We start from the raw sequence: 23,098 nt of genomic DNA, 5'->3' as shown, positions 1-23,098 counted from the left end.
AGGGATAGAACGGACTTTATATATCTATTGTGATAAAACATTAAAAACAACAGTAAAAATGGCATTTGAGCGGTGACTGTTGGTAAGAGTGGTAAATAGTTAAATTCCCCGGTCTGGACCCCTTGCGCTGCGCGTGGCTCGCGCTCGGAGATGCCACCCTCTCTCTCTCTCTTTGTGCCCGAATGCGAGCGCTGAGCAGAGCATCCAAGGTTGGGTGCGAGTGGATCGGGCGGTGGAACAGGCCCATTTACACTGGGCCCAAGATGGTATGAACAGTACTGCCTAGGCCCATTTGTAGCTGGGCCTTTCGGGAGTTACTCTCGTGTGTTATGTGTATTAGGCTGGTTAGATAGAAGAGAAGGGGCAAAAATCATCCATCAAGCATAAAACCGGTTACATTGCATCTCTCATTGTAAAAACGAGCAAATGAATTTCTAATGCATGTTGAGCCTAGGTTTAGATTTTGCTGGTGTGGCTAGTTTTGACTCCGATCATCATTCATGTGGCGTTGACATGACAATAAATCAAAATTAAAAGACTAGAAATTACAATAAAAAACAGGGGCCATATGTCATTCAAACAAAATATAAAAATAGTGTGGGATCTACATGTAAACGGGTCCCACAGCTACATCGCCATTTCTATAATGTGACTGGAAAGCCAAGGAAAATTATGAGGTGGTGGCGGTGGAATGTACGATGATATATGGGTTATGTATGTTTTAGTTTTAGTTTTTAAATTTTTTTAATGCTATATCAGCACCACACAGAATGATAACCGAGTCAAACTAGTCATGCAAATTCAATATTGTCTTAGGGCTTCATTTGTACCAATTCTGAAAATAAAAAAGTGGTATACCTAATTTGAGAAAATCTAAAAAATGTCATTGACAAACGTCTAAGTCTAAGAAATGCCATTGACGAATGCGAGTTCTAATAAATGTCATCGCACAAACGAATTTATCTAAGAAATGTCATCGCCGTTAGGGTTCCATCCATTTCTGTCGTTAAAAGCACTGTTCATACTATATCACTTAACGGAAAAAATTAACGGAACCCTAACAGCGATGACATTTGTTAGACAAGTTCATTTGTACGATAGATATTTCTTATAACTCACACTCATCGATGGCATTTCTTAGAATTAAGTGTTTTTTCAATGGCATTTGTTAGATTTTCTCATCTAATTTTGTGGTGAAATAATGAAAATTGAACTCGCCAAGTAGGCGAGGAAGACAAAATGAAATTTTCACTGGAAATTCGTAGTTCGTGACTGACGAGCCAAACATAAACGCCTCTCAAAGAAATAAAGTCAAACGTAAACGTAGTTATTAGCTACTAAAATTTTCAAAGGAGAAAATGGGCCAAACCTGAAAGTCGTATACTTTTGTGGGAATGTGTCAATGTTGCTATTGTTAGGCATCCTGGCACCAAAAGTCCATCCCAAAGACCACCGATGATTTGCATGTTCAGATTACTTTGCCTCCAAAAATATACTCCCTCCGTTTTTCTTAGTTTGCACATTATTGACTTTTGAGTATACGCTTAACCATTCGTTTTATTCTAAAATATTATTTATTAATTATTTTATTATAATTTAATTTATTATTAAATGAATTTTAAAATAACTTAGATTATTAATATTTATAAAATGTTTAAATAAGATGAATGATCAAATCTATGGAAGAGAAAACAAAAGAGTAGCTCGGAATATGTCCACATTCCCCATTTTGCCCGGTTTGTTCCTAGAACTTCCTAGCTGGCTGGCAAAAACTATAGTAGTATTATCCTACTGCACAAACGCACCACATCGATCCATCCTCTGATCACCCACGCGTTAGAATAAATCACCGTACGTGCGTGATAAGCACGGTGTTCGTCCTTGGGTTGGAGCTTAAAATAACGTCCAGACTTTGAAACATCGGGGCCGCGTGGTGACGAATAGGCTAGCAGCAGAAGAGCAGCCGGGCACCGTGGCGCTGGGGTCCCGCGGCCTGACGCGCCAGGCAGCGCGTGACGCACATGCGCCCATGCGATGCGCCCAGGATCGCATCGGAGCACGGCATGAACTTCCGCTAACATCCGCTGCTCTCGCGCAGCATCCGAGCCGCGCGCGCCGCGGCCCACGCGCACCTGCGGGCGGGCGATCCGGTCGGTGGATCGATGATGGGATAGCCGGCGGTTGGGTGGGTCGCGGAGACGCAGACTCGCAGCGTCACGTCGTCGTCGCCGACAGCGACCGCGACCGCGACCACCATGCTGTCCTCGTCCACCAGCAACTACTGTGTCGCGACGCATCCGCTAATGTATCACATGGTATAAACAGGAACAGGACCCTCTCCCTGCCACCTTGGGTAGCTACGGCATCAGCATGCGAGGGCGTGACTTTCGGACGAGCGATTCGTAGATCTTGAAGCCTAGGGCTCCAAAATGCTCCTACGAATGAAAGCAGCTGTGAGCTCGAGCCTATGAGCGTGTGCATGCGTGACACTTCTCTCTCTTTGTTAGAGAGATATGAATACATGCGGTTAGAGATAACAGAATTCAATGAAAATTTTAGAGATAAAGATAAAATTTTAGAGATAAACGATAGAATATTTATCTTGTACTCTAATTTTCTATCTTCTATATACCCTATAAATATACCCATGAGGGTCAGTACAATATACAACAAAATATAATAGATTTCTCTCACTATTCAATATTTTCCACGCTCTTTTCTCTAATTTGATCCCCTCTGTTGACGACTGGTGGAGTAGGGAATAACAAGCATGGCATCTCCACTTGAGCCGCTCGATCGACCACTTGCAGAGCTGCAGCAAGAATTGGGGGGGGTGAAAGTGAAGTCGGCAAAGGGGAGAATTCATTGGACCGAACCAAAAGCGGACCGAATTCCCGATCTTAACCGCGATATGAGCTTTATCTCCTGCAATCACTCTCCCCCGCCGCCCACTTTCGCCGTCCGTCAAACCGTTCCTAACTTCCGCAAGCCACCGGTGAAACCAGCCACCTGACGTACCGTTCGTCCGTGCCGTTGCATACCGGAAGGTGTCGTCGCGCCTACCTTGCCGTGACATGCGTCTCCAACTCTCGGTGTCTCTCGCAAGTCAAAAGCACGCGGCGCCGCTTACCCTGTATATTTATCCTGTCCGTGCCTACGCAAAGCGGTCGATCGGACGGGTCGCTCTCGCTTGCTAGCTCGGTGCCCGTTGAGTCGTCGATCACTTGGGATGTATTACTATCACTTTTTTTCTTATTTTAAGCGTGCCTTTTCACATCATTAAACGATATATTTCGTGTAAAAGAATTTTATATAGAAGTTGATCATCTTAGTTTTTCAATTAGATTTTTAATTAACCATGTACAATAATTAATTTTATTATTTATATTATTAAATAGCTATCAAATAATTAAATAATTTTTATTCTTCTGTCGAAAGAACCTAGCGTTGGTGGTGGAAACAACAACAAAATTGAACTCCATCGCTTCTCTCGTCGGCTAGTGTGGTTCGCCAGTGTCCGTTGTGCAGCCACTTCTTTGTGTGTAAGTCAAATTTATATTTTTTTAAATTTAGAGTATATTCATAAGTTTTTTTTATCATTTATTTTTCGGTCTTGGATTACCAAAAACACGTATAAGAATTTTTTATTTAAAAATATTTTTTATTTAAAAATATTCCGTTTAACTTTTGTTCTAAATAAACCAAACAATCACTTTGTTTCTCAGCCAACTAGACTACACACAGTTTCTGGTCATACCGATGGCTTTGGATGGTTAATTGCAGTTTGCTACTTTTGTCGCCGTACACCTTCCATTTTTAATTGATATCATTTAATCTATGTTTGATTATTTGTTTATTCATAAAAATTATATAATTATTAATTATTTTGTTATGACTTGATCTATTATTAAAATCACTTTATACCCTGTTTATAATTTTGTATATTTTAAAATAAATCAGATAAAACAAACAGTTATATTAAAAATTTAAATATGTCAAATAAAAAAGCCCAAAAGAACAGGTAATTACTCCAACCAGATGGAATGGGTAATGCAGTGACTGAACATTGAACGTGCAACTGCAAGCATGAAGTATATGTATAGTGATTGACAGAGTGACAGCTATGCCTACATTAGTACGAGCAATTGGGAGAGGGATATCGGTAATAACTCAGCTCCTATTTAACTGTATTTGGATATCCATGTATACCATTTATTTTATTTTTTAATAGTCACATGTACCATCTAATAACAATAAAAATATAATTACAAAATTTTTAAATGATACGAATGGTTAAACACTATTTATAACAAAAATATATTTTTTTAATCGTACGGAGAGTAGTATGGAAGTTGGTGATTTGAAGTTTAATTTATGGACGCTTGCACTTTTGCACAGTGCAGTGAGTGCTTTGAAAAGGAAGGGACAAAGGGCAAGCAGGGCGAGGAGGAGTGAAGGCTTGTGTAGTTGTGTTTGCCGTTAATCTGTTATCTATCCAGATCAGATCCAAAGTTGAGAGAAATTGGCTCCTGCAAGGGCGTTCGTATTTCTACAAGGGTACAAGTGATCGCATACGCCTTGAGGTAGAATTAGCGTTGGGCTATGTGTTTTAGCTGTCTGTGGGATGCCCCATGCATTGTCAGCTTTGTGTGCCTAGCATATGTCTTCTGGTTTATCTGGGATTCATCACAGCTGGCCAGTTAGGGGTGGACATAAAGTTCAGGCTCGTGAAGCTCGGCTTGGCTTGAAAACTAAACAAGCCAAGCCCAAGTTGCCTTCATAGCTCATTTGCAAATCAAGCCGCGTAAGCCGCTCGTTAGGTTTGTCGAGTTATGGAAAAATTGATATAGCTCATTAACAAATTGTTTTTGCTTATGAGAAATCGAAAAACTCTAACCTATTATGCACTCGCACAATAGAAAATCCTCTCCTTTTTCTAGCTTTCCACGCGGCCACAACCACCGTCACACTGAGACCGAGACAGCGAGACTGGGTGGCGAGAGTAGTTGCCGGCCGCCGCGACGCTGCCTGCCTCCCCTGTGCAGCTGCGCTGGCTCTGGCCTCCCTCCCTAGTGTCGCTCGATCTCGATGCCTCCCACGTCGTCGGCATCCCAGACCAAACTGGTTAGAGCTCTGAAACAACCCAAGCAGAACTGTCTTTTTTTCCCATTTTCTTTATCAAGCCGAGCCAAGCCAAACTTATTCTTGACCAAGCTCTCAATAGCAGAGCCGTTTCCACCCTTATTCACGGTCATCTAAAGTATCGATGCGACGTTACTTTACTTCACTAATATATGGACAGTAAGATCAATGCCCTTAGCGGCGTCAGGATGCCCTTACTGCCCGTTTATCTGCTAGTAGCATTCGCTTCCCTGATTGCTTCGCTGGTGACCGTGTACGGTTGAATGACGATTGTCTGCCTTTGTGTATACCACCGGTACTGCACGTACGTCTCACGTACCTAACAGCAGAGTCCTTGGCTGACTGTTATATATGTCCTTTCCGTTGATCGATGATTCGGTTGGATAGTAATCAGCCGCATATATATATACACCTAGGATCGTTCGTGATCACATTGGTTTATATGGTTTGGCATGTTACCCCTGCATGGTCCATCAAGGTTAAAGAGGAAACGATGAAGAATAATGGCGGTCCAAACGTGAGTGACCGGTGGTGTGTTGTTGCTCTGAGATTGATCATAAACGGGGTCGTGCACCGTGTTTATGAAATACGGCATAGGGCATACCGAGTCCAGTAGATGTTGGGCACGGTCGCAATTAATCTCTCTCTTTTTTGGAGGCACGCTCTCTAAACTGCTAAATAATAGATTTTTTGCTAAAAATATATATATAAATTATTTAAAAATTAGATAAGTTTAGAATAACTAATATTTAATTAATCACATGTTAATAATTTTTCTCGTTCTACGTATACATCCAACCCCAACCTGTCCTTGTGAAAGCACCTGCTTACTGTCAATTGGGACGAGGGGAGGTTAACCTGCGGAAAACCTTAGCTCTAATTCAATTAAATAAATTAAGTTTTATTTTACAGTAGACCTGCATTCATAACTGTCATCGTATGATTGAGGTATACATAAACTACAGGGGTAATTGGTTGACCTTTTTATTAAAAAACAGACGATATATTTAAATAAATAAATAAAAACTTATATATATATATATATTTCAAAGCGATATGAAAAGTTAAGATTAGAAAATAAATTTCGGTGAAAAATATAAGCAAAAACAAAAAAAGAAGGACTGTATATGTCAGCTGATGTTGCGAAATTTCACCCGGACATACTGGATTTCTGCACAGTACTACTCAACTACGATTAATTCAGAACAATGGAGTAGAGTGTTAGCAAAAAATAAATATTGCCTTCGATTTTCTTTTATTTGAGGCGGTTTATTTTTTATCAATGTTTGATCATTCCTTATTTAAAAAATTTACATAGTTAATAATTATTGTGTGATGATTTGTATTATTGTCGAAGGTGCATTATACTGAACTTATAATTTTACATATTTGCAAAAAGAATTAAATAAAAGAAATGATGAAATAGATTTTTAAAGAAAAGACGTCAGGTATAAAAATGGAGAGGGTAGTATCGGAAATGCTTTACCCTTGCTGGAACATGGACACTGTAGGTGTTATCTGTTTGCTTTTTTATGAGTAAAAAAGCGATATATTTTTAAAAAATAATTGAAAAAAATTTATAGACTTGTTCATAGCGATCTAAAAGTCAAAGCCGCAAAATAAAATACAATAAAAAACATAAAAACCAACCCTAACTTTAAGTCTGAAAATTCAAATTTTACAAGTACTTTCACCATACTGCTTTAACAGAATGCACGAATAATTTAAAGGTCCAAACGGTGGCTTGTCTGGTTGCCATCAAAGGCAATGCATCAGGAACACGTAAGACACTTCATCACTGGTTCGCTTTCTCTTCTTGGTTGCCCTACTGAGAAAGGAAGGAGAAAAATAGATAATCTTTAGTTAGTGGGACTACATTACCACTGATTCGTTCTTGTCATTAGTTCTGCTTTTGTTTTTTTTTTCAAAATGCTCAACACATGGCACCACAATATGTGGCCTTTTTATCTCCCTCCCGTTCTGTGTGGAGCATTACAGCAAATGATGATCTCACGCTGGGCGCAGCGTGAGTGCGTGACATTAAACCGTGGACGATTTTTTTAATTGTGAATTGCCAGCTCTGATCGATGATCGATCGAGAACGTACATCGGACAATTCCAAATCATGATTATTGCTTTTAGCCACCTTTTATAATGCCGCGTGTAGCTTAGAATGCACATCTTGTCTGAAAATTGAAAACAGTGTACACTATGACCGGTCTTTTAAGGAAGTTTATCTGGGAAGCAATGACCGTATGGAATTCCCTAATGTTTCATACTTTCATTACTTTTCTCATATGTGTATCTTAGCCTTATGTTTCCAATGTGCACAATGATTGGAGTCCTCTTGTCGTAGATGTTAAAGGTAATTGCATACTCGTATGGTCATCTCTAATCGAATGAGGAGACAATAACAACCTTATCTTTCCTGCAGGTTGATTTTATGATTTTTTCACCACGGTTTATTTTTATTCTTATTTTTAAATTAATAAGAACATATACACAAAAATTTTCTTTACAAATTATTTTTATTTGTAGATATGTCGTTTGATTTTTTTCCAGTAAATCCAAAGAAACGAACACTAGAGTCCAGAGTTGAACATGTTGGTTTGAACCAATGGGAATAAAATTGAGAGAGTAGCCAACGACGTACCTCCAGCCTAGTGCAGATCTTTTCTTTAAAGATAGTGCAGATCTTTTTTGTTTTTCTAGTTATTGGGATTCGCAAATTGAAACAGATATGGATTTTCATCGCTGGTGTAAATATCCGCATTTTTCTTGTATCTTATTTAAATAGTTATCAGAAGGTTTGAAAAAACATGTAACATAAATTAATATAAGATATATCACTTCATAAGCATGCAAGTTTAAAATTTAATCCTACAAGTTGTAACAAAAACACACTAAATTGAAACTAATATAGCAAATTCAAAAGTTAAATTTGCTATTTTTATTAAGTCAAAATTTAATTTACTTATTTGTAGATTGATATATTTCATATTAATATATCTTATCATTTTTAAATATATATAATGACTATTTAGATAATGTATAAGAAAGCGATTGATAACCGAGTGATAAAAATATTTACCAAGTGAAACATACTATGCATGAATCAAATATTGGTGAATCTGTTAACAAACATCACTTCTCATTTGACTTGTACGTGTTAAGCATGCCATGAGCGTTCAATCCGTAGATACCATATTGGTGTCATTTACTACTATATCTACGTGCCATAAGAAACAAAACTGATGAGAAAATAGCTAGTTCAAGTATATTTCAACCCACACACCGACCTTTGGAGAGAAGTGCAGTCACTTAAGCCACATGCCCTGCTCTCTTTTGTACACTGTACATGGAAAATGTCCAAAAAATAATATCCACAAAACTAAAAAAGTACTACATTTGTACAGGGAAGTAGGCAAGCAGACCTTACTTCCTGGAGACACCATAGTCTTGATAAGTTTAAAGAAATGCTAGTAATTGATTAATCAATTTTAGCTCATTTCTGGCACTGTGAGAGGCGTGACTACAAACAGTAAGCTAGAAGTTTTAGGTACGACAAATCCTTGTCCAAACTCCATAAGCTAATACGGAGTACATGCTTAAATTTAACAGGGTTTATACCGTGTAGTACAAACGTCGGTCAAATAGCAAGCGACCATTGTTTCTGCTGGGATGATTGCCGCTGGCTAAGCTATAGTAGAGCAAACTAGCTCCGGGGCCATAATAATCTCACTGATTGCTGCTGTCTCCAAAAAGGACAGAAAAGGAAGCCCCACCCCCACGCGGCCACCACCACCAGTGGCCTCGGCTGGCCTGGTCTGGCAGTGCTCCCACCTAACTTTGCTTGCGACCCTACCGAACAACAACAAACCTCTCTCACTCACGCGCCGCTGCCCTCCCAACACCATCAACCGGAAACCGAAACCTCTCGCCGTCGTCACCACTACTACCCGCACAAGTCCACCACAGCACGACGCCCTCTCTCCTCGTCGTCCTCCAGCCACCCGCGTCACCGGCTCACTTCTTTCTCTTCCCCCCCCCCCCCCCCCCCCCTCTCTCTCGTCTGTGTGGTCTCTCCCGCCTGACGCGAAACTAAGCCTCGCCGAAAAAATAATAAACCAACAGTTTCCCTCGCGACCGCGCGGGAGACGACAGCGAATCGCTTGCGCCCGCGCTGCCGGTTTTTGTGCGCGCGGATCGCGGCGCGGCGGAGCCCGTTCGGTTTCGTCGGCACCGCGCCTCCGCCTCCGCGATTTTTTGGGATTTTTTTGCCTCTCTCTCTCTCTTCCTCTTTGTCAAAACTGGTAGGATTCTGCCTGCCTTGAGCCTGACTAGTGCTGTTGGCTTCATGCTCGCTTCCACACGTTCCGTTTACTAGTCGCCGCCGCGCCGTGCGTCGCGCGCCGCCACCTCCATCCACCCGTCCGCTTTCCGCGGCCGCGCCGTGTCGTTGGACGGGCGGAGTGCCGACGGAGATGTGATCGTGGCGAATCCCCGAGCTCTGCCGCTGGGCTGTGAGGTGGGGGAAGGGAGGCCAGGAGATGGGGCGGCAGGGAGGAGGAGGACGAACAGGAGACGCGTGGGGTGGTGGTGGCTGTGTGCTTGTTGTACTCGCCGCCAGCTTGGTCGTCTGCGCGCTCGTGATCCGGGGCGCTGGAGGTATGTGCAGTTCTGTGGTGTGCTTCTGTGGGAGTCTTGGGGGCTTCCTTGTTCGTCTAGTTTGGCCAGGATCATTCAGGTCTGATCCTGAATGCTGTTTGAGCTGCCAGAACTCGAGCCTACAGCGGTTGTTTCGTACTATTCTTAGTTCTGATTTGTTTTGCTGTGGAGGTGAAACTAATGTGCATGTACTTAGCATGGCAATTATATGTATCATTGGTTAGGCCTCTGATTCATCTAATTGGATGGAGGATTGATGTTTAGGGTGTTGTTTGTGATTTGGTGGTTGCCTTGAACGTAACATCTGCTATGATCCCAGAATATAGCAGGGTTTGAGTGTCTCCCCCTGAAAGTCATTTACCCTCCTAAGCGAAGTAGAAGGAAAAAGAGGACACGTCCAAATTAGAAATACCGATCTAAATTCTGTGTGCACCTAAAATTTGGGGCAGGGGTGAGTGTTACGTCCATTTTGTCATGGGCATTTTTATCATCCTTGAAAAAGTCTCTCTAGATACCAAAATTTATACTCAAAAGTTTAACATCTTGAGGTAAAAATGTTAAAATTGCTCTTTCGTCATAACTTTTTGATTTCGTTGGCGTATAGTGTTTAGCCGCAAAATAGACTGCTGAAGCTTACTTTTCAGAAGCGCATAGTGTAGGATCACAAAGACAATGCAGTTTCAAATGGACGATTTTAGAACACAAATTTCAGATAAATATATGTTGTAGCTAGAAAATGGGATCTCGTGATTTGGCAGGCAACCACTCACTATAATTCGAGTTTGAGTATGGATCAGGGGTTTAAGGAAGTCGGCGTAGCAGTATATGAGGCTCAGGAAAAGATAGTATCCAACTATGCATATTACCGTACATGTGAATTGATAATGTTTTAATTTTTAACCCAAAAATACAGTGATCACGACCATAACTAATTATTGTTGGCTGGTTGTATTATCTTGTTAGCAATTCATTCTTATATTTTCATCCATGAACAAAGTTCTTGCTGTTTTTGTATTGCCATTTAAGTTCCAAACACAACCCATTTTGTTCTATTGTATTTTGGTTTCTGGATTATGGCTTGCTATGCTGATAAATCGTTAACTATTCTGTTTTCTTATTTTGTTTTCAAAGGTTTGAAGCAATATCACGCACCTGCCTTTGCTCGGAAAGTTCTTCTTTCCATAACAAGCGGACATCCACCAGATAACTTGAATGTTGTACTTCATCCGTCACAGTTGCAATCCCCAAGAATTGAAAGTTTAGGTCTGTAAGTATACGGTCCTATACCGGGAGATGCTTCCGTCTTTGTTTATTGTGTCATGTATTCTAAACTATATTCAACCGCCCCTTAACAGTAAAACCACCTGCAGCAACTAGCAGACGTGTTAATATACAGCAGGAACAATATGCACCAAGCCCAGTGATCAGCCACAGAGGTACAGTTTGTGTTATTTCTTCAAATTATGTTGAGCAAACTTGTTACATTGGTTTTGCCTAAAAGTGGTGTATACTATCCTAGTCGGTTACTTTACGCGGCTGGGCTATCTCACTGAGCAAACTGTGCTGTCTGCAATGAAACATAATGCCCCTGCTCATTTTTATCAGTCTCCAGTCTGAGAAATATCCCCATCTGTCGAGAGTTTCTGTTTTTAAGATAATGGAAGTTTTTATTGAACTCAGAGGATTACATCAAGCTAATAGAACCATACTGTGAACACTCACGGCCTCTGCATAACTAAAATACACACAGCTAAACACTCACACGCCCACTAAAGAGTTTAGTACGAGTGAAAGAGCATCAATCCTCGTACTAGACCACCACACATGTTCCTGGGTAAAATACTCCCTTGTCATCTGCTCTAATCTCTGACACGCCGCTGCAACCAAACCCTGTGTACCAGGCTTCTGCATCAGTGTTACTGTCCAATCTAGGTTGAAATGATGAAACCTTTTTGCTTATTCACAGGCCAAGGTACCCCGCCTTCACATATGATTTCTCCAAGTATTCAAACTGGCAATGAAGTTCCATATCTTCATGTTCATGAACAAGTGCCTGCAGCTTCACCATCTTTTCCAGTCCAGCCACATTTGCCACGTCCTACAATTTCTGCGAACACACCAGTTGCCGCACCTTTTTCTCAACAGCCGTCCTGGCGTAAGATCTCTCTGGATCTGCCTTATGTTCTTCACTGTTTGTACATTTTCTCTAATTTCATGGTATTGATCAGAATCTCAAGCTCCCCATCTTGCCTTGTATTGGCAACCAACCAACATAGCCAACTCCGTTATCTTTCTAGACAATGGAAATGATTTTGCATCTCTGGCCTCTTCCGTAAGGCATACAACTAATAGGTTTGCTGTACAAATAAAAAAGAGATATAAGGTGATAGGACAAACCTTCAGCTCCCCTTATTATTTGAGTGGCATTAATAGAATCACATAGATAGATTCTAGCCACTAAGCCAAATGGTACTGTGTCACCCATAGTGGAATAAAAGACCTTTGGATACCAATTCCAAGAGTATAGTATAATACACATAGTATCTTGTTCCCCCTGTGGAAGTATCATAGACCAAAAGCGGAACCATTATGAAGACATGAAGATAACTTGCATAGGGTTTATTGTTTGATTTAGTTATCTATTTATGACCATCGCAAGATTGTTTGATCTAGTGCTATACTTGTTACAAAACTTTATTAACTAATGAAAGGGCATACCTAACTCAGAATGTGTTGCAACCTATCATTCACATGGCAGCAGCTCCTTCATCATCCCATACTCAAATAGGCCAGGACAGATCTAGAGTGCCAGTGGCTTCACCTCCAGAAGAACTACCCACCCATAAGAAGCCACTACCAGAAGGTATAGTTCTTGATCTGTAGCAGTCTAACTTGCTGGATTTTGCTGTAACCTACATTTGACATATATGGCAGTTGTACCACCAGAATCCATCACCCCCTCATCCAATCGGGACAATGATGGCACATCAGTTCCCAGACCTCCAAATAACTTACCAAACCACAAAAGCTTGCCTCTAAAAGGTGCAATCTCCCAAATTTACTGCAAATTTGTTACTTGAGATTTCTAAAATAGCTTTTGCGAATAAGCACAAGGTAGACTAACTGCTCTCCCCTTACAAACCCAGTTATCTTCTGACCAGTTCATGTTAACAGAGGCAACATTCCTGCTTCTTAACCTTCTATGCATCATGTTATGCCATTCAATATCCCTGAGACAGGGACAAAGTTTTTGTTCCAATGGTACTGGGCTCAAGTAGGTCATCTTGATTTTATCATCTCTATTTATGCATTCCAACATAGTTCTTTTATGATCCATTGAAGGTACTTCCTAGTGTTAACTTTTGCACTTCTTGATAAAAAGATGAAGGGGTGATCGTTTGGCTTTGACATATTTGCAAACGAAAAGTTATTTGTAAATAAAATTATTTGGGGCGTTTTTAGCGATCTAAAAGCCAAAGCTAAAAAATAAAGTATGATAAAAAAAACCCAAAATCAACTCTAAATTTAAGGTTAAAAATTTAAATTTTGGCTTATAAGCAGAAGCAGAAGCGAAAAGATGGGGGTGGAAAATCTTTCAATATTATTACAGTGGTGCATCCTATTTATGATGGGCAGGATCATCTACTTAACTGTCACCATGCCTCCATCCGTCAATACCCAAAGCATCAAACCCATTCATAATTTTTGAAACATTACCTCAATTCACACTGAAATTAGGTCCAACAATGTGGGCTTGCTATTCCTCCAGTTCCAACGACTTCACCCCCACTTTTCCCTCTTCCCATCAGATCTTACCCTCCAAATCCTGCAAATAAGTCATGCCCACATAGCATGCCTCTGAAAGCCATTTGTATACAAAAATTACATATTTTATCTGCTTACCATTTTCTTGTACTGAAATATACAGGACCAGAAGTGTCTCCACCATCAATATTCCGTCCTTTCCACCATGGGAAAGCCCATGGAGGTCCAGTTGCAGCACCTTCGAAAGAAAGGCATCACCATTTCATACTTGTAAATAATACACATGGGAATACCCATATAGGTCCAGCTGTGGCACCTCCAAAAGGAAGGCATCACCATTCTTTGCCTGTTAATAGTAGCCGTGTAAAAGGTATCCCCACCAACTGTACAACTACCATAACAAACCTATTACTGGGAACAAAACGACTCATGAAGTTGTGTCATGCAGGACCTGCCTATTCGCCAAATTATCCTAGTACCCATAGAGGAGGACATGTCATTCCAGTTGCTGCACCTCCAAAGGAACATTCCACCAATTTACCACCTGCATATCATAGGCACCACAAAGGTATGCTGATAGTAAAAATATAATTTATAATAATTTTAGTCATATCTCTAAGGCAATTTTTGATACAGGTTCCTTTCCTGTTATAAGCCCTTCTCCACATAAAGCTGATAATGCTTCTGCAATGAAGCACGGACGTTCTAGCTTGCACCATAGTCCAGCACCTGCACCTGTAGACTTACCTCCATCTAAAGGACATGCACGGGGAAATCCTGCATATGCACCACACCATCCCCATAAATACCAATCACCTTCAAATTCTCCGGGTTAGTTATACATTCCTGAAATTTCTCCTTTTCATGTATGCTATATCGTTTGTTCTAACCTCTGCAAATGCTCCTGCCACACCCCCTACAGGTCCTAGCATACATTTATCATGGTATTGAATAGAACACTGATAAGTAGTGACGCAAGACTGCAACAGTAGTCTCTGTTATACTTCGATTGCTAATCGTCTTATCCACAAAGTTGAACTTATTTTTAAGACTGCAACCTGTGCATTTTTTTAGATAATGGAAATGCATTACATCTCCGGCCTCTGCCCGTTAGGCACACAACATTGCAACCTGTGCCTTTGCATGTATTTAGGTCCTCAAATTTCCACCTCCCATTAAATTGGTCTAAACGCAAAGTTTCATCTTCTTTCTCTATCTATGTTAACTGCAACAGGGTAAGAACTAATTTATCTCTCTGGATTTTATGTTACTTTAATTTGTTTGAAACCTTTTTTATGTCATTTATGCCTATGCAGAGCCTGGTCTACCACCAGCGCACCCGCCTGATAGTCATGCATTTAAAAAGCCCAAGACCTTGGCACCAGCACCCCAATCATTGCCACCACCGCCTCCGAGTTCATGTATGCTACCTGAGGATACTATCTTTAGTATATAAATTCATCAATTTAAAAAGCTCTATCTTATCATGCAAGCTACTCAGCTATGATTCATTTATCTTTTCTACTTTGCTAGATTGCATGGCGCTGACTTGTCAAGATCCTCTGACCAATAGTCTCCCTGGAACTACATGTCTTTGTGTGTTGCCGATAAAAGTCGAGCTTCGTTTGGGTATAGCACTGTTCACATTTTTTGCACTTGTATCAGAACTTGCACAAGATATTGCATCTGGAGTGCTCATGAAACAGAGTCAAGTTCGTGTCATGGGAGCAAATGCTGCAACTGAGGACCCAGAGAAAACAGTTGTCCTAATTGATCTTGTGCCACCGGGAGCAAAATTTGACAATGAAACAGCATTATTAGTATTTGAAAGGTTTTGGCACAAGCAGGTCAACATAAACCATATGCATTTTGGAAACTATGATGTGTTATATGTTAACTACCAAGGTAAGAGCTATTTGTGACTTATATCGTGCCATTATATAGGTTTTCCCTTTTTTATCTCCTATGCCTTATTAGTTTTTCTGATATTTGAGTAGATATTCAAAATTAATTTGTTTACCATTCACTTAATATAGTTTCTTTTTTCTGGAAGTCTTGATATATTAACTTTCACTTATTCATACAGGCCTTCCTCCGTCGCCTCCATCAGCTCCTGGAATGAACAATGGTCTTAGCAATGTTAATGATCCAAGGTTGCATCCACTTGCTGTCGATGTGGGAAACCACAGAGAAACAAAAAGCAGGGGCATAATTGTCATAATTGTTCTTTCAAGTGTCTTTGCTTTTATTTTATGTTTTGGAGCTGCATTGATGATTTATTTCAAGATTAGAAACCACAACCATTTAACTGAAGAGTCACCTATGCCACCGAAGCCTGCAGGTAACAAGACATTCTATTCATACATTATTGCTGCATTTATCTTTATTGGACACATGTTCAAAAAAAGACTGGCAATTGCTGTCTAGTGAAACAATCATTGTCATCCTTTCCTTGGCTATATGCATGTTGAGGCCTTGATAGGATGGTTTGATTATTTCATAGAAAACCAGTTCACGTAAAAAAAATTGTTTTCTAGCTTGCAAGAGCTGAGAAGTTATATTTCGTATTTCTATGGTTGAAAATAAATATTACCTTGAAATAAAAAAAAACAAGAGTTATGTTTCATGCTCAAGTGGTGATAATACTTGGAACAACTTTGAGCAAAATCTTAAGGGATTATAATTAGATTTAAAAGTGATCTTAATTATTTTCTTCCATCAATGCTTGCATCGGAAATGCAGGTCCTGGCTCTGCGGTTGTTGGGAGCAGGCTAGGAAGCAGACCTATTTCAGCATCTCCATCTTTCTGCTCAAGCATAGTGACATATAAAGGGACAGCGAAAACATTTACATTGATTGAGATGGAAAGAGCTACACAGAGATTTGACCACTCCAGAATTATTGGTGAAGGTGGTTTTGGGCGTGTTTATGAAGGTATTCTAGAAGATGGAGAACGGGTTGCTGTAAAAATTCTTAAGAGGGATGACCAACAAGGTACACGGGAGTTTTTAGCTGAGGTTGAGATGCTTAGCCGACTGCATCACAGGAACCTGGTTAAGTTGATAGGTATATGCACAGAGGAACACATCAGGTGTCTGGTATATGAGCTTATTCCAAATGGTAGCGTGGAATCTCACTTGCACGGTAAGATTTTATTCCTTTTATCAGTATAACGACAGTTTCTAAGGCATCATTTCTTACATTAAGTTAAACACTTTATTGACAAGAAATTTGCCCTGTAGTACAGTGCAGCGGTTTAAACTTATAACAAAGTTACACATGTGAACACTGTGTACCAAGACATAAAATGAACGTACTATTTTATGGTAACTTCATATTTTTTTTAAAAGGAATCCCATTACATCATGTTGATATTTTAAAATGCGAACATGTTTTTTTTTTAAAAAAAGACAATGTTTCATGGCTAGTATATTAATACGGTTCTGTATCAAGCAGGATCAGACAAGGGAACTTCTCCGCTTGATTGGGATGCTAGGCTTAGAATTGCACTTGGTGCTGCACGTGCTCTTGCTTATTTGCATGAAGATTCCAGTCCCCGTGTCATACATCGTGACTTCAAATCAAGTAACATCCTGTTAGAACATGACTTCACCCCCAAGGTGTCAGACTTTGGCCTAGCAAGAACAGCTAAAGGTGAGGGGAATGAGCATATTTCAACTCGTGTTATGGGAACTTTCGGGTAAGTTTTGAGCTGAAATTATTCTCTTACTATTTATAGTTGATTAATATTGTCGCCTTAAAAGGATTTTGGACTCTTGTTAGGTATGTTGCTCCTGAATACGCGATGACTGGCCATCTTCTAGTAAAGAGTGATGTCTACAGCTATGGTGTTGTCCTCCTTGAGCTTCTCACCGGAAGGAAACCGGTAGATATGTTAAGACCTCCTGGGCAAGAAAACTTGGTTGCATGGGCTTGTCCTTTTCTTACTAGCAGAGATGGCTTGGAAACCATCATCGATCCATCACTTGGAAACAGCATCCCATTTGACAGCATTGCAAAAGTAGCAGCTATTGCTTCCATGTGCGTTCAGCCTGAGGTGGATCAGCGCCCATTTATGGGTGAAGTTGTTCAAGCTTTGAAGTTGGTATGCGATGAAGGCAGCGAGTTCAATGAATCAAGAAGTTTCAGCCAAGATTTACATATTCAGGATTCTGGGATTATAAGTAGAGCAAGCCTGGATATGGACGTCGAACCTGTTCTATCGGCTGAGCTGTTCAATGCATCATCGCGTTATGATACTCTTGATGCTTCTGGTTCTTTTCGACGACATTCAAGTTCAGGTCCTCTTAGGGTAGGTAGAACTGGGCAAAATAGGGAGAGAGGCTTATCAACAGGTAGCTCAAGCGAGCACTGTGGTACACAAAGATTTAGGATAGATTCAGAGTAGTCAGCTTGCAGGCTTCTTTTTACGATGTGGGGCTGTGGACATTGAAAGTATGCACGTTGGCTTCTTTTTGTAAGCCAGATTCCATATTTATTGTGAATACCTGTGAAGATTGGCGAACTATGTGGTGAGCACCCGAGCAGTATTACCGGCCTCTACCGGGACAAGGAGCAACAGACGACAAGAACTGAATAGATACTGCTGCCTCCATCTTTTTCGAAGCGCACTGAGCAGCAGTACCAGCATCTCGTCTCGTCTGTGTTGATACAATACTAGAGACGTGTAGAACCGGTTCCTTTTTTTTAATGGAAAGTAACGCCGGTTCTTCAACTGTAAATGTTCATGTACCCTCTCCCAAGTGTAGCAGTTCCTTTCCCATGGAAGGCAAGTAAGTGAAATATCAGGTGAAATCTTGGGTATTTGTCAATTTGTGCCTTGCATCTTTCATCCAGCTCAAGGAAATGGGGTCCTTCTGTGCCAAACAGATAAACATATAATCTTGGTCTCACAAAGCTGCGAATAAACCGCTAAAGTTGCAACTTTTTTATTTTTTAACATTTTAATAAATAATTTTATTATTAAACATTAGAGAAAAATATTTTTACCGTACGAACGTTTTGGTCACGTTAGTATGAGTGGCGTGACAACGCAACGCTGCCATACAACCTAGTTAACGTGACAGTCTTACTATGGCAGTCATTTCCATGTAACCTAGTTGACGTGACAGTCTTACTATGGCATTGTCAATGACGTGACATGACAACGCTGCCAAGCCATCGACAATAGCAAGGCAAGCTTACCATGCCAAAATTCTGCGTGTTAGCGTTGATTTGTCACATCAATGTTAATTGTATGACCAAAAGATTCATAAGCTGAAAATATTTTTTCCTAAGATTTAGTAATAAAATTATTTATTAAAAAGGTTTAAAAAATAAAAAAATTCCAAAGTTGCATAGGTAGGTCTTGTTTCAAACTTAAGAATTTTCAACGAACCGTATTACTGTAAGAGTAAAATAATGTTGCTGTGCGATAAGCGGCGAATGCAACCTGCGGATACGCTTAAATAAAATTTATGTGCCCTAGACTCGGATAGACTATCCAGTTCAATTTTGCATAATCATTTTCTCATGGTTCATTGACAGCTTGCACCATACCAGGGGCAGGGGAACATTGATAGTGGCCTTCCTCATCAAGTACATGTGCCCCCAAACACGTCAGGTACATTGGATATGAGGTACCGGATACATATGTACTGGGTCAAAACGACGCTAAATTGTTGGGATTGTATTTCAGGTTACACCAGGTCATAATACTTTTGTCGGCCAATCTTTCTGATGAAAAAAAAACAAATCAATTCATCCATCCAATGCTGAATACAACATTTACTGGAACAAACCACACTAAAAAACAGTGGTGGTGGCTGGAAGTATTTCATCAAGCAGATGCCATCGCCTACGTGTTTACATTCAAACTGTAGGGTCTCCAGCACGAAATCATTTCACATGACGAGAAACAAAGGCAATCATCAGAGAACATGAACAAAAATAAAGATTGCAGTAGGCAAATATGAACTGCAAAAGACTAACAGCAAATCAAACCGATAAAAAAAAGAAAGGTAAGAGAAAAGGCATCGTTCCAAGAACTAAAACAGCTAGAGTGTATACATGTCTGATGTTAGGTTGCTGAAGGAGCTTCTTTTTCCTCGGCTACATCTGGAGCATCTTGTTCTTCTGCTGTAACTACAGAATCTTCCTTTGCTTTGTCTGGAGCCACAGCTGCCGAGAGCCAATCTGAAGCAGTTACTCCAGTTTCAGGCTCCACATGCCCATGTATATTCAGAGGAGTGACAGATATCTGTAGGTTGTAAAGAGACGTACACAGTTAGCCACTTTACACTCATGTGCATGGTGCACACAGAAAGGAGGGGGGAAGGAGTGCTCACAAATCCATTCTCCAAAGCTCTCAAATCGATATCCTCATCTAAACATTCATGCTCCTTTTCGATGAACTGCATTCAACATATAATTAGAAGAAAATGGCACTCAGGAACATGTATGTTTCTCAAGAACAATCAACGCTAAAAAATGGCTCTAGGCTATTCACAATCCGCATGACCATATGGACCTAATTTGGTACCATCTAAAAGTTTGTGCGTTTTATACATGATCGAACAAGTGAAATAACTCTTTAGGCTATATCAACACTCTGGAAGATATATTTACCTCAGCACGGAAAAGCTTCTTCACTACTTCTCGAACCTCTCGTTTCCCTGTAGCTGCAACAGACTCAACCTCAACAATCTTCCGCTGAGCATTAGTTCTGCGTGCAGCCCCCTGTAAATGAAAGCCAAAACAAATTTGAGAATGTGCTAACAAGGATATGTCAAACTCCTATGAACGAAAAGCATGTCTTCATACTGCTGCAGATGCATCCTTCCCAAGTTGTGCAAGCTGAATACCAAGGCTTTGGTGCATGCCCATGAAGTGAGTAGCAGGCGTAGGTCTGCTTGCTGACACACCTTGCCAACTTTGGGCAGGACAACATACACTTTGCTTTGTCAGCTTGAAACCCTGACAGCAGGAGAGTGATGCATTAAGAAACGGCTATAACATTAAAAAAACTAGATGAGCACTAATTTTTTTCTCCATCAGTCACCGCAAAGAATAGAATCTAAGACAAGATAAACCAAAGTGGAATGGCTTCACCAGTTTAATGATCTAAATATAAACTGTTGCTCCTCCCATCAATAATTTTATTTTCTATACAGATAATTGCATGTGCATAGAATCTGTATATACATCTTTCATCAACTGGTATACACGAGAAAAATAAGGCTTGATACATATTTTTGGACTTGTGGGCAAGACAATAAAGTAACTACTACCAGAATGATCAAGGCACTAAGCATTCTGTATAGATCAGCAATCACATATTCATGCAAAAAAGGAGTGCCTAACTCATGGGCAGTTTGAAGCTAAGGAAATATGCGTGATATGTTACTGAATATTTGGAAGACGCTACATTCAAAACCTTAGCCCCTACAACATACTAGCAAACAGCTCATGTTCCGTTATGATAAGGTGGAATCCTGTTTCTTTTCCCTTCAGGAAACCTCTCAAGTCTCAAGGAAATATGTATTTCTCTAGTCTGTAGCATTATAGCAATAGCATGGTCCTGTGCTACTATGCATTTATAAGCAAGTTTTTGAGCGCATAAGGATTAGTTTACTTCTATAGCCATGGGATTTTCGGACTATGGTGCTAATTTTGGCCATAAAAAGGAATTTAAGATTCAGATTTTCATTAGCTGAATAACCTTGTTTGTAGTTGGTGAGCTTGGAACCCCAATGTTTAGTAAGCAACCTCTGAGGAAGGTTCCTTTCTCAATGCCTTCCAAGGCAGCATGTATCAATGGTAGACAAACCAAAGCAGCATCCTTGAAGTCGGTATCTTTGCTTTCATCCTTCTTCCTACTTGCACATATCCAGCACAAATTGTTACCCCATGTGATTGCACGAACCAATCATTCTAATTATGAAGCGCGTTTGGAATACTACTTCACACCATTAAGGCACACCCACCAATTCAATGATATTGTGATCGAAGGAACATCATACAGTAAGGCCTCCCTTGCAGCAGCAATGGCAGAAGAATGGAACCTACACAATTTTGCAGTAATTTAGAGAATAGAATAGAAATCAGACAATCAATGGAATATTTCTGAAATAGTCATACATCTCATATCCACAATTTGGCCCAGCATTGATGCCACTGATCACCTGTAAAAGGAACGAAAACATCCTCAATGATCACAAGATTAGAAAATCAAGTTGTTAAACACAATAAACAAACACAATACCAAAGCAGGCGCCGTAAAAGAGAACAGCCTCCCAGATAATGCCAAAGAGACGCAATCCACTGGTGTCCCTACAATAACAATCATCGCAATGAGAAGAAACGCAAACATTTACTGTATCCCAGGAACAGTGCGACCCAAATGGATCGTGGAAGATGGAGAACACTCACCTGATATCTCGAAAGCTTTGGCGCCTGTGAAATCCACCGATGTCGCTGCAATGGTCTCGTGGATGGTAATGGAATGGCCGCAAGATGGCTTGTCCCTTCACATCAAGAAAACAATACAAATTAGTATTTACCGCTAGGACCACAGAGGCAATGGATTAGTTAGTTGGTAGAATTCGCAACAAATCCAGCCAAAAACGAGGCACTTTCCAAGGTCAAGAGAATAGCGTATGGAGGAATCGAGGATTGGGGCATTCGGATTTGGGGGCATACGATTCGGGCGCGCATACGTGGACGTCGCAGCGGCCGCCCGCGACGAGGGCGTCGACGAGAGCCGCGAGACCCGGCGACCGGATCCCGCCGGCGCAGGTCAGGAGGACGGCCGGCTTCGCCGGACCTTCATCGGCCACGGGAGGAGCCCCCGAAGACTCCGCCTCTGTCGCCGACGTCTCGGCGGCCGCGGCGCCGGGTTCATCCGCAGCCGGTGGCGGTCGGCGTGCCGCGAGCACGGATTGCAGGTTGGACACGAGGGCGGACGGGAGCGGATTGGGCCGCGGCGCGTCGTCCCCGGAGCTCGCGGCCATCGGCCTCGCCTCGCCTCGCCTCGCCGGGGGCGTGGAGGAGAGAGAGAGAGGGGAGGAGAGAGAGGTGTACGGACGAAGGAAGGGAGAGGTGGAATGGAACGCGAGGGTGTATAGAGAGAGAGAGAGAGAGGAAACGGACTGAAATGGGCTGGGCGCGCATCGCGCAGTTAATAATGGATTTGTAGACCGGGCCCGCTTTACGTGTAGAGGGAGGCAGGTCTCTGTTTTGACCTGCACAAATACTTGGGAAAAAGTTAACCACTCCCTGCTGCCTCAGCAAAGCGTGACAACAATCCGTGTTTTCTCCTGCCCGTTCCGGTGCCTAATCCACCATCATCTAAAATAATAGTGTGCACGGGACTCCCTGTGGCTGGCCTGGCAGGAGTGGAATCTGGAACCGAAGCGGCCGAAACGAAACGGTCGCCGTTTTGACGCTGGAGTGACGGTGGACGCCGATGTGGTGTGAGTGAGAGGTGTACTCGTACTGGTACAACGTAGTACGTAACTACGCT

General features: G+C 41.2%; 2 protein-coding genes across 12 annotated transcripts; one reads left to right on the top strand and one right to left on the bottom strand.

Moving 5' to 3' along the window:
- The first annotated feature begins 9,233 nt into the window (after window positions 1-9,233).
- Window positions 9,234-18,069, top strand: LOC102706700 (receptor-like serine/threonine-protein kinase ALE2). Of its 11 annotated transcripts, none has more exons than XM_006644537.3 (15): window positions 9,234-9,810; window positions 10,942-11,073; window positions 11,181-11,246; window positions 11,777-11,965; window positions 12,569-12,673; window positions 12,745-12,852; window positions 13,739-13,945; window positions 14,024-14,143; window positions 14,212-14,406; window positions 14,892-14,996; window positions 15,109-15,480; window positions 15,662-15,916; window positions 16,318-16,719; window positions 17,032-17,275; window positions 17,359-17,983. In XM_006644537.3, exons 1-15 carry the CDS (start codon window positions 9,693-9,695, stop codon window positions 17,981-17,983), a joined length of 3,243 nt encoding a protein of 1,080 aa, XP_006644600.2. In that variant the 5' UTR covers window positions 9,234-9,692. The 11 variants fall into 11 exon arrangements, with proteins under 11 accessions (XP_006644600.2, XP_015699067.1, XP_015699070.1 ...); XM_015843581.2 differs by having other exon boundaries at window positions 11,166-11,246; window positions 12,572-12,673; XM_015843584.2 differs by having other exon boundaries at window positions 11,166-11,246; window positions 12,757-12,852.
- Window positions 18,070-19,315: 1,246 nt separating this feature from the next.
- On the bottom strand, window positions 19,316-22,720 carry LOC102713705 (5'-nucleotidase SurE). Its single transcript, XM_006646192.3, has 10 exons — window positions 22,276-22,720; window positions 22,006-22,100; window positions 21,839-21,906; window positions 21,715-21,758; window positions 21,561-21,638; window positions 21,296-21,449; window positions 20,398-20,550; window positions 20,203-20,313; window positions 19,923-19,988; window positions 19,316-19,834 (listed from the first exon to the last, which is right to left on the bottom strand). Exons 1-10 carry the CDS (start codon window positions 22,584-22,586, stop codon window positions 19,655-19,657), a joined length of 1,260 nt encoding a protein of 419 aa, XP_006646255.3. The 5' UTR covers window positions 22,587-22,720; the 3' UTR covers window positions 19,316-19,654.
- Window positions 22,721-23,098: the final 378 nt, after the last annotated feature.

The sequence above is a fragment of the Oryza brachyantha genome, chromosome 1 (assembly GCF_000231095.2).
Source record: "Oryza brachyantha chromosome 1, ObraRS2, whole genome shotgun sequence".
Lineage (NCBI taxonomy): Eukaryota > Viridiplantae > Streptophyta > Magnoliopsida > Poales > Poaceae > Oryza > Oryza brachyantha.
This window is presented reverse-complemented; position numbering and strand designations above follow the sequence as displayed.

Bases quoted from the DNA above. Each gene is read 5' to 3' on its own strand.
- LOC102706700 (XM_006644536.3), top strand. From the start codon at position 9,693: ATGGGGCGGCAGGGAGGAGGAGGACGAACAGGAGACGCGTGGGGTGGT. The intron at 14,144-14,211 runs GTATGCTGATAG...TTTTTGATACAG, and splicing joins ATATCATAGGCACCACAAAG to GTTCCTTTCCTGTTATAAGC. The intron at 14,997-15,108 runs GTATGCTACCTG...CTACTTTGCTAG, and splicing joins ACCACCGCCTCCGAGTTCAT to ATTGCATGGCGCTGACTTGT.
- LOC102713705 (XM_006646192.3), bottom strand. From the start codon at position 22,586: ATGGCCGCGAGCTCCGGGGACGACGCGCCGCGGCCCAATCCGCTCCCG. The intron at 21,907-22,005 runs GTGAGTGTTCTC...TTGTTATTGTAG, and splicing joins CAAAGCTTTCGAGATATCAG to GGACACCAGTGGATTGCGTC. The intron at 21,759-21,838 runs GTATTGTGTTTG...TTCCTTTTACAG, and splicing joins CTTTTACGGCGCCTGCTTTG to GTGATCAGTGGCATCAATGC.